General features: G+C 46.5%; 1 protein-coding gene across 2 annotated transcripts in view; it reads right to left on the reverse strand.

The window, feature by feature from the left end:
- LOC144943707 (synapsin-3-like) overlaps positions 1-18,584 on the reverse strand; it is a 157,737-nt gene that overhangs the window by 10,939 nt on the left and 128,214 nt on the right. Inside the window, exons 9-12 of one of the 2 annotated variants that reach the window (XM_078871469.1) lie at positions 18,109-18,211; positions 3,048-3,182; positions 1,836-1,911; positions 1,131-1,229 (exon numbers count right to left, since the gene is read on the reverse strand). In XM_078871469.1, coding sequence (XP_078727595.1) covers positions 1,131-1,229; positions 1,836-1,911; positions 3,048-3,182; positions 18,109-18,211 — 413 coding nt within the window. The remainder of the gene's footprint in view (positions 1-1,130; positions 1,230-1,835; positions 1,912-3,047; positions 3,183-18,108; positions 18,212-18,584) is intronic. The other variant, XM_078871470.1, reaches the window with a different exon arrangement.

Genomic DNA, 18,584 nt, shown 5'->3' on the forward strand with positions numbered 1-18,584 from the left:
TCGGTTAAATCTTGACTTAAAGCTTCCGTGACTGCAGCAATTAATATTCTTTGGGTCTTTCGGTAAAGTCACGTAGATAGGTTCGAAGAAAAGAGTTTTCTGTAATTTTTTGTTATTTTCTGTGAACCTATCCCCGTGACTTTACCGAAAAACCCAATGAATAAGTAATCGGTTAGTTTGCCGACACGATCGCGGTCACATGAGCACCGAGTCACCAACGCCTCTACGAGTAGCAGCTACCCATTTGAACCGGCAGGTGTAAAGATGTATGATTGCATATTTTTCGCAATCACGGTTAATTTGCTACCCGGATAACCCTCCCCATGGGTGATGGAGCGGTTATCTGCACTCGCTGCTGCGTAGGTTTCCACCGCCGTGCCGTACGTCTCTCGTTTTTCGGGTCGCACCGCGTCGCTGTTCGGCGCGATTCACCCCACGCGCGCTGGGCGGTTCTTCAAAGGCTGAATTTGAAGAAACTCCCAGCACGTGGGACGAAATGTCAACCAACACGCGGTGCGAGCCGAAGGCACACCGGAGAGCCGTCGCTGTATTTAAGACCGAAACGGGAGGAATTCTCCACAATTCTGGTTGTCACCTGATGAGGCTGGTTGTAATCGACGGCAAAACGTCACGGTACCTGAATTGTAAATGTTGTGGGTTTACTCTCCAACACAACGGTGTGCTGAACCAGTAACTAATTGCCATATTTTTGTTTACGCGACAAAGCTCTCTAATTGGATGATGTTGGGCGGTGGCGGGTTTCACAACACATTTCTATTTACGCTCTCTAACCCCCCCCAAAAAAACCCTCCATCGTGGACGATATCGGTCGCGAAAGCCCACGACGTGTCAAAGTGCACCTGATCGTTTTTTTGACAAGTCTTGTTCGTCTTCTTGTTTCTTTCGGTAAAGTCACGTAGAATGGAAATAATAAAATAATAAAAATAAAACATAATAAAATAATTCTCGCGACGTTTCTATGTTTATTTTTTATTATTTTATTATTTCCATTCTACGTGCCTTTACCGAAAGAACCAAGAAGATGAATCCCTGCAGTCACGAAAGCTTTAAATCGAAATTTAAGTCTTGTTCGGCCTGCCGTTTTGGCTTCGACGTGAAAGAAGACAAACCCGCGGGGGCCTTGTCGGTGGACGCGCTGCGCTGTGGAACTGTCGGCGTCGGCTGTTTCTGAGCGACACTCGGGCTCGGTGCTGGCTGCTGGGGACTGCCTGTGAGCGACGCGGGGAGGGGAGGAGGTGACATTTTAGTGGCGGAGGAATGCTGGCGATGAGCTCTCAGGCACGAGCAGGAAAAGGCAGCAGGCCACCTGGAGCGATGCTTTGTTTCGACGAGGAAGCGTCGTCTTATCACTCCGTCGTTTATTTATTCCCTCCGCCACATTTCATTCCAACTGTGCCACTGGTGCCGTGTCATTAGACGAACATTCAGAAATCTTAGAGAGCGGCACAAAAACTAAACAATATCACAAGATACGTGCGATGTACAATTACACATTTCGGGGAAACTGATATGGCGATAACCTTCATGAAATAAAAAAAATCGTTTTAGTTTCGCGCTATCACGTGATAAATTATGTCGCAACAAACCCTGGTGCCGACAATAGGGGCAAGCGTATAAATAGGATGGTGGATACGGGATATTTCACTCCCGCTGCAAGGGGACAGCTGCGAATGTGGTCTCGGGATGTCCAGGGCTTACATGGGGGCAGCTTACGGGGTTCCGCAGAGGTGCCAGCGGAGTGAGTGTATCGTCCTGTACAGGCGACGCATGTTCGCACGGTCACTCCTTGCAGCCACAACCACGGAGCACAGTACCTGGCGTGCTGCCATTGCAGTCGAGAATATACTGCAGACATCCCTGCTGCGGTGGAAGACACGGAGCTCCGCTTGCCTAAGAAGGTGACAAAATAAAATGAAAAAATGACAAGCTCGACAGAGGAGAAGCGCACGCGCGGCGAAGCCGTGTGTGGATTTGGTGAAGTGATTGCGCCTGCTTTTGAAAAACGAATGCACCGTGTGATCCACGCAGAACTGGGCTTGGATCGGATTCTTAAAGACGTGGTTGCAAATGTACATGCACGCTCCGTGCATCCAAATTGTATTTTTAATATATTTTTGTTCACGTGGTCGTGTCAAGAACTAAGAACCCAATTTTGGGGATCCCAACAGAAGAGCATGTTAATACCAGGGATATATATATTATTCATAACCTAGACAAAACAATTTAGACGTATAAAGAGCATCTACGTGTAATTGCATCTCAAGAGATTGTACGAGTGAGAGGACATTTAATGATCGGAATTTCCTCAAGTTTTAGATTTTCAGAGGACGGGTCAGAATGGGAAATGCCATCCAATGTGGGCGTATCTCAAGATGAAGTCTTGAGACAGACGAGATGACAGCAACGATAGCGTTGAGAATGAACGCACTTCGTGGGGAGAACGTCAGTCAAAAGGAAAAAGAGGTGGGAATTTGAGGCTGGACTTCAACGAGGGCAAGACAATCGTCAGTGTGGACTGCCAGAGGGAGGACATCACGACTACAGTCTTGTATTAAAGGCTGGGGACTCCACAAGGTCAAGGATTACGCCACGGGTGAGGCCAAGAGCCTTTTAGGTCAAGGTCAGAAGTCCAATCATGGCCTGATCCTCAAGGCTTGCTTGTTCAGCCAGCCTTGAGTGAACAAAGTTTGTGTTGAAGTATGAAAACTTCCAAAACACTTTGAAGCATTATCCTCCTGTCGATTAAATGTCGGGTGAAATTTTTTTATGCCGTCCAGAAAAAAAAAATCGCAATCGGTCAATATTTAGACATTTGAAGAAAGTTATAATCGTGAAAAGCTTCACAACGGGGGAAAGGGGGTAAGTTTGAAAACATGACCCAAGTCCTTGAAGTCCTCGGACACCCAAAGGCCACACCTCCAGAGGTCAAGATCGAGACGTGAGAAAACGTCCTTTGGCCTGACCGCGAGGCACAATCGAAACGGAGGCCAACAAACAGCGGAGGCCGCGGACTGAGGGACCCTTGCCTGCGCCGCCTTCTGAGCGGCGAGCTCCTCGGGCTTGGGCAGCAGCAGGTCCATGCGAGTGGCCACCAGCTCGGTCACCAGCTGCCGGTCCTCGTCCTGGTGCTCGCCAATCAGCGGCATGGTGCTGTCCATCGCCTAGTGGGAGACACGAGGAGCGTGCAGCAGCAGCAGCAGCGGTAGCAGCAGCAGCGGCAGCGCTGAGAGGTCGTTCATGGGCCAAGGTAGCAGGTCGAAGGATGTCAGACTGCAGGGTTTTGGTAGTACATGTTGTTTATGCCATTTATTGTGAAAATTCCGTCACAGTTCCTATGACCACTGTTTCATTGGTTTCATGGCTTTATTTTAGTGATTTCGAAAAGTGTATTGGTTTAGCCATGTTTGTTTGTTGTAGTACAGAGTTAGACTGATGGCCTTAATCTAAGTTGTCTTGTGGTTGTTGTTGGTTGTTTGACTTGCATCCCACTGGGATTTTTGCACACAGCGTTGTTGTACACGGTGTTTTTTCTGCAATATGTTGCTGTCCTTTCTTGGATTTTCTGTTTGCACTCAGCCACATATTCACTTTAAGATGTTTTTTGTTCATGTTTTTGTTTTGTGTTTGTTGCGGTTGCACCCGATTCAAGAGCCGAATGGCTCACAGGGCTATACCTAATAAATGAACTTGATCTAGATTGCGTCTTTGAAGGACACGGGAGGGGGGAGGGGGGGTTGACGCGGATATCGTGAACACCATCATCGCCACGAGGGGGCGCCACTGCACAAGGATAGGTGTGATGGGCGATTGGTTGGAAGGTTCGAAAGGGGCGAAGGCGGGGATATTTGAAAGGGGCAAGACTGGGGAGGGGGGGGGGGCTCCGTTGGAGGCTCTTAGAAGGGGAGCAGTGGGGGGGGGGGGATTAGAAGGAAAGAGACGTGCGGAGATGGTAGAGGGGGAAGAGAGAAGAGGATAAAAGGGAAGGGGTCATGGGGAAAGCAAGAGAGCTGTCAGTTTAACACGTCGGCTCTCGCAAACAACATCATACACAATGTAAGGGGTTTTTTTTTAACGAAGGGAGTTGTGTTTGGCTGGTAGTGGGCACTGGACGTTGTTGTTGAGGACAATCGACTGTATCCAAGAAGTGCCGCATTTCGAGTCCATACCTTCCCCCCCCCCCCCGCACCTCCGATTAGCACGGTTGGCTAGGTACGGTGCGAAAGAAGTTCAATATACTTACGTACGTACGAGGCGTTGGGAGTAAATGAACACGACTTTGCCTATAACCATATCCTCGGGACTGTGACAAAATACCCTTGTACACGAATTATAATTGTAATGTATATTACATTACCTGTTGAAATAAATTACGTATAGCAGTACGACTCATTGGTGGATATTGTAATGTTTTAGAAGGGCTAGAAAGATACAATTTTACAAAAAAATGTACAGCCTAGTTTATGCTTTGCTGTAAAAATCTGTTGGACGTGAAATTTAATCGTTATAAGCTCGTAAAAGATACGTAGCTAAAATGTTGAAGCTGAACTGGTTAACACATTCCTGCGGAGGGAGCTGGTAGGAACGTTGGGTTGCTCGGTCAATGGCCAGGGTCAACGGCGGCGTGGTGTATTCCGCAAATATGCTCGAATGTGAGGGCGGGCACAAGCCGGCGTGAGTAGGTTAAACGTTGAGTTTTACAAGAGCACCACGGGGTGACCAGCCCCTCCCCACCCAGCCCCACCCCTCCCATTTTTGGATGCACGACTGACGGACGGACACAATAATCCCTTGTGGGCTGGTGTAACCAGGAGGTTCCTACCAGTATAATCTATCGCTGCCAAGCGGTGTCCGACTGAGGTTTGATGCGATCACTCAAACCGCGATGCTGTTTGTGGCCACGAGGTGGCGCTCCATCCACAGCTCGATGTTTCAAAACATCCCCCCTAAGCTCAGGGGTAGAAAATAAAATAAAAACACCCAGCAATGTTTCAAGAGGCGCAAAGTACGTGAATAATAATAATAACGTTGATTTGAAGCTTTCGTGACTGCAGGAATTCATATTCTTGGATCGTTCGGTAAAGTCACGTATAAGAGAAATCATAAAAATAAAACATAATAACATTCTCACGACGTTTCGGCCACAACACAAGCAGCCGTCCTCACGTGAAGAGCAAAGCTGTCGACTGCTTGTGTTATGGCCGAAACGTCCTGAGAATTGTATTTTTTTAATTTTATTTTATTATTTCCCTTCTACGTGTATTGACCGAAAGATGCAAGAATATGAAGCAGAGAGTATGTAATAATAACAACGTCACGAGGCAGTCATTGAACGAGCCGTAGATTGTCGACTCAAGCCCCAATTATTCTGGGGGATGGTTGAGTCTGTGAAGAAAAGAGCTTCATACCTCATCGGATTTCTCCCCCATAAAGATTCCGATTCTGAAGTCAACAGATACAATGGCCATCATATTTGTCGCGACGTTTTGATTCGTCGCGTGTGTTCGAAAATCTCAAAGAGAATGACTCGGGAGAGGTGCGAGAAACCACAGACAAGCGGCCACGCGGTGAGCGGCAGCCAACAATCGTCCAATCTCCGCGGTCCTCTATATATCAAGGTGTTCTCGGCCATACTCTTTGGTTCTTTCGGTAAAGTCACGTAGGTATAAAATCAAATAAATCACGACGTTTCGGGCGCAACACACGCGTCCGTCATCAGGTGGGACAGCTTTCCCACGTGACTTTACCGAAAGAACCAAAGAGAATGTATTCCTGCAGTCACGGAAGCTTCAAATTAAGATTGTTATCGGCCAATTAACGAGTGTTCACATGTGTTAGGGGGCAACCCCCTATACCAATCGGGCGAAATAAGTAGAGACGCCACGTATGTTGCTGTTCTGCTTTCTCCTGGTGAGCCAGGGTATTGGAATCACATCGACGCCCACGGGAAGAGAGTTTCACAACATTTGCGCAAATCCGCCAACCCTCGCGCCTCCGCCCATGCTGGATCAACAGACGACGCGTACGGCCACCACCAACTGTCGGAAAGACAGCGTCTGACCTGTTCTTCACCTGAGGACGGCTGCTTGCGTTGTGGCCGAAACGTCGTGAGCATTATTTTATTATGTTTTATTTTTATTATTTTATTATTTCCCTTCAACGTTACTTTACAGAAAGAAGCAAGAAGATGAATCCCTGCAGTCACGAAAGCTTTAAATCGAGATCTTCAACATTGCTCAAGTAAGGGCCGCTGTGGGCGGACTCGCTCACAGGCGGACGCACGAAGTTCATGGCCACGTAGGTGCGAAGTGCGTTGCTGTTGGTCGTCATCGGTTCGTTTTGACTGCTGCGCCTCTCGCGTGGATATATTTCTTCGTCCTCTTCCCACGCTGGTTTCCTCCCACGTGCCAAAAAATGCCCAACGAGGGATTGTCCCACACATCCTAGACAAGACCTCACCCAAAAACGGTCTCCAGATTCGGCGAGGAATCAATGAACGAACACATTATTCATTTATTATTTTCATCTTTTTACGATGCCCATTTCTCGAAGCGCCACGCATAAGTTATAGCATAACAATGTTGAGTTCCCAGACATTCGACCTTTAAGCCTAAGGCAATGGGTAAACAGAAAACTATTTCGTTGTTGCCTGAAGCCCTACGAAGTGGAATAGTGACGCATCTCAGCCGCCAGAGTCCTCGGGTATTGCCACTGAGAAGGTCACGACCCCCGGTTCCCTTTCGAGCCGACGTCTAGGGATGGAGAGCAGTGCCGATCCAGAGGATCTCGGAACGCAAGGTGCCAGGCGGCCTTGAGGGTCTAACTTGGTGTACTTCATTGCAAGGCCTGGGGGCCACCCCTTGCAGGCGGTGTCGCGGACCTCACATTGATGTCTTATCGGCGAAAGTGTCCACCCCTGTGAAAACTAGTGAAGAACACTGGCCTAACATATTATATTTAGAATACATCAGCCACCGGCAGGCAATTTGGGTCATGGAGAAACTGTGCAATTCAATCCTGGCGATCGTTACCCACGAGCGAGGGGAGCTGCCTAATTAGAACCCAGTGTGCGCATCGTGAATTAGACTAAACGACAATCCTGGGTAGATAACACAAGTAGTAGTAGTAGTAATTATTTATCGCTGCAGGAAAGCCTCCTCCATGGGTCTCGAGACTCCTTCAGGAGGAGCCTGCCTTGGGATATCTGTCCCGCATCCTTTTGAGGAGACTGAAGTACTCGGGAAAGGATAAATGCAATGCCACCTCCTGAATGTGAAACTTTGGCACAGTCCACCAACAATTGCCTCCAAGTGCTGGATCTCAGCTGCAAGCCACCGTGCCTGGCTAATAGAGTTATTTCACAGGCTTTTGTCAATCCACTGCTGGATAAAGCCCCCACCCCCCATGATATGTCATTCATAACACTGGTCAGTGGGGAGGGGGGAGGGGAGTGAAAGGAGCGAGGAGGGACAGGACCGGTCCAGATACCGCATCGATTGTTGTCGAGAGCTGAAGTATGGTTACGTAACCCACATGGCCCACACAGGCCCCCACCCGCGTGTGCTCGTACTTGCGTCCACTCCAATCCAAGTTCCACACATCAAATTTCGACAGACCTGTTCTTCACCTGAGGAAGGCTGCTTGCGTTGTGGCCGAAACGTCGTGAGAATAATTGTATTATGTTTAATTTGTATTATTTTATTATTTCCCTTCTACGTGACTTTACCGAAAGAACCAAGAAGATGAATCCCACACATCACGTCCTCCACAGGTGAAGAGGACATTCAGGGTTACAATCTCCTCTAAGGTTTTTTGTTTTAAAATCTTCCTTCTCCTCTGACGACCACCATCGTAAACCACCATCACGTGAACTCCGGTCATCCTCGCAACAGCGGATTTTGGCTTGGCCAATGAACAAAGGCGGTCACCGCATCGCACGCTTTCATATTCGTTTCTGCGGCCGTCTGGAATGCTCTTCCTTCCGACATTGCGAAGCTGCTGGAGCTACGCACTTTTAAATCTAGATCGAAAAACTAATTTCTTGACAATTTCTTGTGTTTTAGTTCGTTGTCCTTCCCCTGCATCTCCGATTAGCACGGTTGACTATGTATGGTGCCAAAGAAGTTCAACATACGTACAGATACATACCACCGCCACCCCCCACCATTACCCATTCTATTTTATCTGGAGCGGCTTAGTGGAAAAAATTGTATCCGAATGTCAATTCCAGACACACGAGCTACCCCGTGGTTGTGAGACCCCAGGGGGAAGAACAGGGAGGGGGAGGTTTGAAGTGGCGTGAGCCAGCAGCATGCCCAGAAGTCTCGCGTAGTCTTAGTAACTTGTTGTGTTCCTTCGCAAATTCACAAAGTTGGATGCCATCCAGCCTTTATAGTAAAAAATAAAGGGGCCCGGTTATACTGGAACAGAACGGATGACTAATGGACAGCAAAATGACGGAAATTTTAAATTGCCCCCACCATCGTTGCTTTGGCGTGGGCGAGTCATGCCGTAAAATGTTTAACCTCTCGGGTCTGCAAGCTTTAAACTTGAGTTCAATGAGTTCACCGGTTTGAACCCGGCAGTTTCGGTCAAACGGCTCCAGCGCACCTCGTCCTGTTCACATCCACGTCCATGCTCCCCACTGTCGCCCACCTGCACCGGTCAGCCGTGGTGACGTATGGTCAGATAAATGACCCCTACGACCCACGTGGTTACGGGCGGAGGCCTTCGCCCGGCGGTGGACTGACATTGCACTGTGCGTGTGTAGATACATATGCACATCCAGCCACTGCGGATCCCACGACTTGCCTTTGAAACGCCAGGTCACAGCATGCAGCTGTCACAGCTAAATTAGCCGTCTCGTATTAAAATAAGCAGTAATCTGTGCAAACAAGCAAAGCCTGTTGGAATTTCTCGAATCCCGTCTAAAAGCATTCGACAAATAAACCGAGGTAACACATAAAGGGAAGATTCTGCGGCCTTAACCGGGAGGGAATGGCAAATCTGAAGAACAAAAAATTACACTCCAAGAAGGAAAAAAGAACAAATTATATGTAAAAATAACAATTAAACAATTACAAATAAGAATTAAACAATTAGAGTAATTAAACAGAGATTGTAAAAAGAAAACAAATGGCGAGCAAAACACAACAAAATAAACCAAAAACAGATTCCAATTTCCTCGCAAAATGTCGGCGAGGTGTCGTGAATGTGATGAGTCGTAAAATAACTACAACGTTCAAGTCTCTCCCCGCTGTCTGGCCAGGTGACCCAGTGGTCAGAAGGTCACGAGTTCAATTCCTGGTCAGGGGTCAACTCGCTCCTTCATTTCCCCATTGTACGATAAAATGTCGACCGCTTTGGCACAAATCACCAGTAGCTATCCCCTGGATAGACTCAATACCGAAAATCTTAGGTTTTTTCGGTAAAGTCACGTAGGTAAAAAAATTGAATTAATTTATTTATTTTATTATATTATAATATTTAATTTTATTATATTATATTATTACATTTTATTTTACTTTTATTAATTAAAATTTTTACCTACGTGACTTTACCGAAAAAACCCAAGAATATGAATCCTTGCAGTCACGAAAGCTTCAAATCTAGAATCAATACCGTAACTCCCATTAGCACGGTTGGCTACGTGCGGTGCTAAAGCAGTTCAACGTACATACGTGCATACGATCCCAACTATAAAGTAACGTGGAATTTCCATCACATGAGCGGTTCCCCCCCTGCCCTGCTAGTTTGAGTAGACAAGCACTTTGAATGTGCGAGTAGCTCTCTCGCGAGCAAACCACCCTGAATGTACCCGATCTCAGACATTTTGCCGGGTTGGACTTGGTTAATCGATAGTTGGATATGAGACGGACCAGGAGATACCAGATAGTGTAGGCTTGGTTTGTGAGGTAGCCAGGAGATGTCGGTACAGTGAAGGATTAGTAGTGAATCTGTATGTGCAGAGCTTTTAGTGTTATCTCCTAGTATGTGAGTTGGATTTTCTCCATTTTCCTCCCATGTAAGCCAAACTAAACTAAAGCCAAACTCCTGTTTATTTTACCAGGTAAGGCCGACTGAGATATATAGCTGTTTTTCAGAAGCGACCTAGCCACAAATTATTGCTCAACGAAGTTGCTTACATGTGAACATTTAGAACAACCAAATACTCTTCTCGTAAAGCGTGTTCCTAAATGTGGAGGGAAAACCCAGAGAGAAATCCACGCGGCCACGGGGAGGACATGTAAACCAGAGGTCGCAAACGGGGTTTGATTCCTTACCCGTACCCGGCCGCACCAGGGTCGCAAACGGGTACCCGTACCCGGCCGTACCTGTACCCTACCCATACCCGGCCGGGTACGGGTAGGGTACGGGTATCGGGTAGCTGATTACGACCTCTGGGATGAAGCCATGTTGCAGGCGCGGGTGGGTTGATTCTAGGAACTTGAATTGTGAGAAGAGACAAGACGTTGGGAAATTAGTGACAAACAGTTACTCACCAGTGACTCACGGCCAACCCGTACCCATACCCGGCCGCACCAGGGTCGCAAACAGGTACCCGTACCCGTACCCGGCCGGGTAGCCGGGTATCGGGTAGGGTACGGGTATCGGGTACCCAGTTGCGACCTGATGTAAACTCCAAATATACAGACATCAGGGTCAGAATTGAACCCACGACCTCCTGTATACCAGGCGAAGCAGTTAACAAATTGCCACCATTGCACCCCGGTGATGGAATTGACCAAACATCCCAATGCAGGAGTCCCCTGAAAAAGATTCCTGAGACTCAGCGAGATGAATCAAACAACCGCCACGACCGGCACAGCACGGGGGAGGCCTTCATCCAGCAGTGGATTGAAAAAAAAGGGTTACGAAATTATTTCTCCTTTTTCTTTTTTGCGATTTGTCGTTAACACAATGAACAAACCTATCACGACCACGTGTGCCACCTGTGCCAAGGTCGCCCGTCTGCTTGAGCGCCCGCTGGCACACAGCCGCAGTCGGGCTGATCTTGATTATTGGAACAAGATCGCTTTGTTCGGGGAGAAAAGCCCGAACTCAAACATCTGTAGACTTGACATCGGCCACCCTTAGCTCCCAGGCATTGCTAGAATTCTTGAGACTCTGTGGCGTGCGGCGCACACACACTCACACACACAGACACCACCGCCGGGCTACGACGGCTAACGCGCGTTGGAACACGTTGTTTTCATTGCTACTGAACCAATCCCCCTCTGGATCAGCATTCTTCCGAGTCGGATCCCATCCAAGTTAAACTGCTGTTAATCTACAAAAATATACCCTCTCGTCTGTGGCGCGTTTTTTTGTTGTTGTTGTTGTAGTTTTTTTGTCCTTTTTAGAAATGTGTGTTTTTTTTCTTTCCGTTTGCGCTCTCGTCGTTTTTTGTCACGTGATGAAGAGGACGTCCATCTCGTGCTCTCTGTCCCAGACAGCAGTGCACCCCCCCCCCACCCCGTTAGCCAATGATCAATTGAAGGATTTATCACAGAGCTACTTCTGAGATCTATATATTTTTATTTTACTAGGTGAGGACCACCGATCTGCGTAGCTCTTTTTTCAGAAGTGACCTGGCCACAAATGATGGCTCAACGAAGTGGCTTATCACGTGGAAATGTATAGCTGAACACAAAATCTAATCGACGTATCTCTTCAAGAGAACCTTTTTTGTTTAATCTGTACACTCACGATGGCTGCACCTTCCCACGCGCCCCGCTGCGGAGAAATTTGTATCACGTGACGGTGAAACCTCTCGATATATTCTAAACTCTCAGAGCTGGAATTTGTTTTCCCAATTATTTTTCGTTGAGTTCCTTTCTCGTATGGCTGGGGCAGGGGAGAGTTGATGAGCAGGAGTTTTCCAGGTTCACACCGAGGTTGGCGGGTTGAGCCCAGTGGGTGGTTTCAGAAGGAGCCTGGTGAACACCTGAAATGGCTGCCGGCGAAGGATCGAAGCTGCCCCGTGGTCAGCACTTTGAGACTGGTGTCCACAGTCGAACCCGTGGGCTACTGTTGACCATCAGCTCGCTACGCTTGGGAATTGGTTTCTCTTGGGTTACATGATGCAGGTGTAGAGGAGTAAAATGGGGACGTGACGTCAGGTGTGCCGTTCAGTGCGATGACGTCACGTCTCCTAGGGTACTTAAGGGAGACCCCGTGACGTAAGCGGGGTCACTGTGGGAACGGGTAAAGTTAGCAGGGTGAAGAGGGAACCAGGGGTAGAGAGAGGGATCGAGTGGTGAGTCTGGGGAGAAGCCGGTGGTAGCCGTAGAGGTGCTTCTCTCTCCGCTCGGTGGAGTCGGCAGAGTCCACGATCCGACATGAGAGAGAGAGAGACCGGAGCTAGCCGGCAGGGACCCGGACTCAGAGTAGGACCCCTAGCCCCTGGGAGTTGTGTACCCTTGTGTGTTATTGTAACAGCTTTAATGAACCCTGGCGAAAGCTTATAACATACCTCCGTCTCCGAGTACGTCCGTGGGGACTTCTCTGCACAGGTATAGTGTCAAATATAGTTAAAGAGTTGGCATTATACCGACACGATCTAACCCAAAATAAAATAATTAGGACTATAATACAGCATTGGTCATGAACGCCCAAGTATAATATAGTTATCATTGTTCATTTTAAATGTTTCTTTTATTTCCAATGCAAGAAGAAACACAATGGTTAAAGTTTCAAACAAACACCTGTTACCCATCACATCGGGGCTTTTACAAAATGCATGGCAGTTAAAATCGTCTTCGTTTTTTATTTGATCAATTGGTTTTGTTCCACGTGTAACCAACAGCTCGTGCGTTATAAGCATTGTAAAGTTGTGATGATTATAAGACGAATGGCAGACTTGCCATTGAGTGAACTGCAGTAGAAGGCCAACTAAAAGTACAGGAAAGCACAAAAGCGATGCGATAAAAATGTGAAAGACGGTTACATTACGGGAAACTCATATTGCGATAATTGTCACATCGTGAAAATTATTGTTATTATCATCATACCGTACCTCACCACGAATAATGATATCGCAGCAATGCTTTTCATTGTTATTATTACGACAATTGTTTTCCCAGGAAAGGGTCAATTCTAATTTTCAGGAGGGTCCTGCCAAATTTCCTCAGTGGGGTTTGACATTCTCACACGTAATCCCAAGTTAGTAATTTGCAAGTAGTCTGTCTGCATTAGGATGTATTAGCCAAAATCAGAAACAGGATATATATTTACACTGGAGGAATCCGATGAGCTGTAAAGCTCTTTCACAGATGGCCACTAGGGGTGGGTAAGAACGTTACCACGACAAACAGTACAAACACACAATAGAAGTGCAAAGTACAATAAAGGTAAACAAATTATCCAAAAACATACAAATGAAACTAAAGCATCCCCATTCTACCCGGCAAATCCCACTGAGGTTTTAACTTATTTTTCAGAAGCGACCTGGCCACAAATGGACATTTACACCACTTACAATTCTGAAGTTTTTATTTAGCTATGGGAGGGAAAAAAAACCGAGAACCTGAAGGAAACGCATGAAATATACTCTTAGTTATTTCAGTACAGTCACGTAGGTAAAAAATGAAATTAAAATTAATAAAAGTAATAATAGAGATACATTTTAATTTCATTTTTTACCTACGTGACTTTACCGAAAAAACTAAGAGTATGTATATTTTGGTACTGGCAAAGGAGGTCCCATGATGTGGCTGCTCACCCCGAGCTCTCATTACTCTGGTAGTGCGTTGTCTTTGAACTGTGCGCCTTTTGGCGTCATCTGGTCGAACACCATATGAGACTAGGCTCCAAAGAAAGCTGTCTCTGGTGTGGACCAATCAGTTTCAAAGACAATGCATAAATTATCAGAGTATTGTTTTTGTTTGCATTTGACTGCAGGTATTGTGGTTAATGTAAGCATGATTCCTTGCAAAAGGTGTCAGTTTTGTTGCCAGAAAAAAGGGGAAAACCCCTATTAGTATATTTTGGTACTGGCAAAGGAGATCCCATGATATGAATCCTTGCAGTCACGAAAGCTTCAAATCTAGAAACGCATGAAAGAACACGCAGAAAGGCACCCTAGTCTGGAATCGAAACCCATGTGATTTTTGCTGCGAGGTACGATCGTTACCGCTGTTCCGCCCACCCCCCTATAGTTGCTGCTTCGTTTGTTACTGAAGGTCCGAAACCAACGAAATCCCATCCACCAACCGCCCCCCTTAAATTGGCCCCTGTGCGCTCCGGGTCAGCGACGATGCCACCAGAATATAGACAAAAAAAAACGTCGCGCGGCAAATGAACGGGCAGAGCCCCGTGCCCTCTTGTCAAACAAAGTAATCCGAGGACGCGGCGAGGGCGGTCAGGGTGGAGACAACAGTGGCCTTCGTAACGACTCGCTTGAGCCACCGACCTTCCGGATGACGCTATTACCAAGAGCAGTGTCGGATTAAGCTAGTGCGGGGCCTGTAGCACATTTTATTGTAAAGGTGCCCAAATAAAAAAAAAACACGTCAATATAAAAACACCAACATTTTTTACTTGCATAGTAAAGTAATTGTATTTTTTAATTTGCTATACAGCCAGATAATACGACAAATCGCTAACCTTAAACACCAAGTCGTTCATAAAAGTTGAAGGCGGAATAGTACTATAGTAATAGAGCAAGTGCAGAATTACTGAACCAGAATTGATAGCATGAAATCATTTAGCGCGGGGCTCTTGAAAGAGCGGGGCCCGTAGCTACATATGTAGGCATCACTCACCACTAATATTCGCCATGTCCACGACTCGAACTCGGGTTCGTCAGGTTCATAAGCGCCAGTGTGCTAACCCCCGCAATCACCCACACATTGTAATATGCTGTACATTCTCCATGCACGTAACATAACGTGCGCGCCTGTACGGCATTCACACGGTTGATCCGTAATGCCTTTTGATAAATGTGCGGTATTTATTAGATTCCCAGGACGTGCAACCGTCACAACTTAATAGCTCTTCCTAACCAGACGAGGCAGCAGAGCATTAATCAAAATTTAAGCCCTGCCCCGGTTTAACCTACACTTGGCTTGATTACTGCCATTCATCATTTGTGACACGCAGAATTGGATGGGCCAAACTTATGTTTTGCTTTTCTCGCGCTGTCATTGAGACGGACAGGATAAGCGAACGTCGCGATACCGCCGAGCTGCTTGGCTGACTCGGCGGGGCAGGAGGTGGCAACTGGCAACGCATGACAATCGAACGCAGTCAGAAATCTTTGTGAACCTGGGTTTGAACCCCCGTAACTGGGGGCAAAATAACATTTGTTCACGTAAGTTAAAAAATACATTTCAAGCGTCTTCTGTAGGCGAATGTGAAATGTGTGCAGGCCAGAAACGAATGATAGCTATTACATATGTATGTATGTGCAAGAAGGTATATTATCTTGATTTGAGTAAGGTATATTATATCACGAAATACGACAGGCATTCCCAGGATTTTTTGCATATTGTCTCCTCATATTCACGTGGAAGGCATGTTGAGACATGGTGTTGGGGCTTTGTGGTCTAAAACACTTTTAAGCATAAATAATTTTGACAGACCAAAAATATTTTAAAAGTTCAATAATTTTTGATCAAACAAACCCTATGACCAACATGGTGTGGGGAGGGGCGTTGTACAGAAATGGATTGACAAAGTGCTGTAAATGATTACTATTTTAGTATTATTATTTGAACACATATATGTCCAGTATATGCATGCACCAGAGTGGGAATGTACACATTTAACGCAGATAATTTAATTTCCACCGTGCGTGGCCTACAGGAATGACTCATATCACGTGATCATTTCTTGGCATCATCGTCATCCAGTTTAACGCAACCACGTGCTTACGTCATAACTGCACCCGCACATCCCAATGTAACACTGGTTGCATCTCTAACAAATGAGATGTTGACCACTTTCTGCAAAAAATGTTTGTCACGGGGTTGTGGATTCATATTCTCGGTTCTTTCGGTAAAGTCACGCGGAAGGGAAATAATAAAATAATAAAAATCAAACAATAAAATTCTCACGACGTTTCTATTGCAACACAAGCAATCATCATCAGGTGTGAAAAGCACTTTTTTTTAAAAATGTCTTGCTGTGGTTTTCACACCTGATGATGATTGCTTGTGTCGCAGTCGAAATTCGTGATAATTTAATTGGTTTATTTTTATTATTTTATTATTTCCCTTCTACGTGACTTTACCGAAAGAACCAAGATAATGAATCCCTGCAGTCACGAAAGCTTTACATCAAAATTTCGGGTTGTGGATTGTTTAAGTTGTTCAATGTGTAGGGATAACATCATAATCATTATCATCATCATAAAAACAAACTTCTATTTTGCACAATTTACAACTCATGCCCCAACTTCGATAATTTTCGTTGAGTCACTTGATGGCATGAATATACAACCAGTGTCATCAGGGGACCTTCAACATCGCCTTTCCGGCAGGTGAAGCGCCGTCATAATTCCTCACGCACATATTCCTGGGCGACAGTGGAGTCTGAATTATTGCACTCATCACTTGGCCCACACAGCCTCCTGTTACCTGCTTTTTTTTGTTTAGTTTGTTGTCTTTCACCTGCACCTCTGATTAGCAGGGTTGGCTGCGTACGGTGCGAAAGAAGTTCAACATACATACATACCTCTGTTGTAATTTTCCACGATTTGATCCAGATTGTGCCATCGGTGTCGTGTCCCGAGGTGAAACACACAACTGGATCTCTTGCAGAGCCCTTCTTGTTAGAGAACGGCCCACAGAAGTGGCTATTACAGAGCTGCCTCCGAGAACACTTCAAGTGGCCTCTGATTTACACAGCAGGCAGGAGCATGTTCCCACCGGCCCTGCCACGTGAGAATAATGTTTTGTCGTATGACAGTCACACTGATAATTTTCATTCCCAGAGTTGGAATTTAGCCAAATTAAGTACAGAAACATGTTTTAATGCGATGGCTTTTTTTTGGGGGGGGGGGGTGGGCTAATTTTACTGGTCAACAAAAAAAAAATTCTGGCCTGGACTTTTGCAGCTGTTTTAGACTAATTTCAGGGTGCTGATTCCAAATCTGATCTCAGATTTGCTCTATCAAATCATTTGTATGCTATCGGCATACCCCATTTTCATTGATTTTACCCGAAATTAACTCTGTCACTTATGATTGCAAGTTGTTGCGAGTCAGTGACTGCTTTAGTGTTAAAATATGGTGCTGTATTTTTAGTATAGTGTGTTTATAATATAATTTTATGTAGATATCCACATTTATTTATTATTTTTCTTCTGCAGTTTTTATTGAAAATGCAAAATTTGATATCTCAAAAACGTGATGTGATAGACAAAAACTGATGCCAGATTTGGAATCAGCACCTTATGCCAGAATACCTTATGCCAGAAAAAGTGTGTTGACCAGTATTATTGCTGTCTGGGCTGAGACCATGAACTCACTCCACTTGAGAACCTGGTTCAATCACTGGCTGCCACCTCGGCTCGAACCCAGGATCTCAGCCTTGCCAGCTGATCACTCCGAGCAGAGCCGGCCCAGCCACTAAGCGACCCTTGCAATTGCAAAGGGCCCCGTGGCCAGCAGAGGACCCCCTAGAGTCACTGCTAGCTAGTGGGTGAAAAAAATCATACATCAAAGGAGCCTCCAACCAAATTTTGCTTAGGGCCCCCAAAAGTCTAGGGCCGGTTCTGATCTCCGAGCCTCTGTCCTCCACGACAGCTGGCTTCACTCAACGTAGTAGGTAAGGAACGAGAGAAGCAAAGAGGCAGCTGTGTCCCCCCCCCCCCCCACCGGAACTGAACCCACGACTCGGGACTCGCGCGAATGCAAAGGGTAAGTTTGACAAATGCACGCCGAAGCGAAATAAATAAAGCAATGTTGATGTTATAATCATCCGTGGACCTCGTTTGCACCCCCCCCCTACCTCCATCCGACTCTCCCTCTCCATCACGCCGCGCGGTGCACAGGTGATGTCAACACAGATTGCCTTCGCGATCAATCACGTGCTGGGCACCACCGTCGCGGTGGTGGTGGCCGGTGTATGTTGGGGGACGCCGTACCTCAATGATGTAGTCCTGCCCGTCTTTCCCGTGGACGGCCTTCACCGCGCAGATGTCCAGGCCGCCAAACATCTCGGCGCACGCGTCCACCCACAGCTGGTACCTGCGGAGCGGGAGCAGATGGCGTTTTAGAATTACGAGAGGGGGGACAATGTGTGGAGGTGTTCACCCTGCCCATGTGTGTTTGTAGAAGTACCTTTTCTTATTTTTAGCTGTGTTTTTGAGCCAGGAATCATGTCGCTTGTGTGTGCGCTTCTGCGGCCGTCTGGAATGGTCTGCCTTCCGATATTAGGAAGCCACTGGAGCGATGCACTTTTAAATATTTCTTGAAAACTAATTTCTGTAGAAATTATTGTGTGTTTAGTTTGTTGTCCTGTCCCCGCACCTTCGATTATCAGGGTTGGCCACGTATGGTGCGAAAGAAGTTCAACATAAACACTGCAACGAACCCGGCCAACATTGGTGACGAATATCTG

Source organism: Lampetra fluviatilis, chromosome 32 (assembly GCF_964198595.1).
Source record: "Lampetra fluviatilis chromosome 32, kcLamFluv1.1, whole genome shotgun sequence".
NCBI lineage: Eukaryota > Metazoa > Chordata > Hyperoartia > Petromyzontiformes > Petromyzontidae > Lampetra > Lampetra fluviatilis.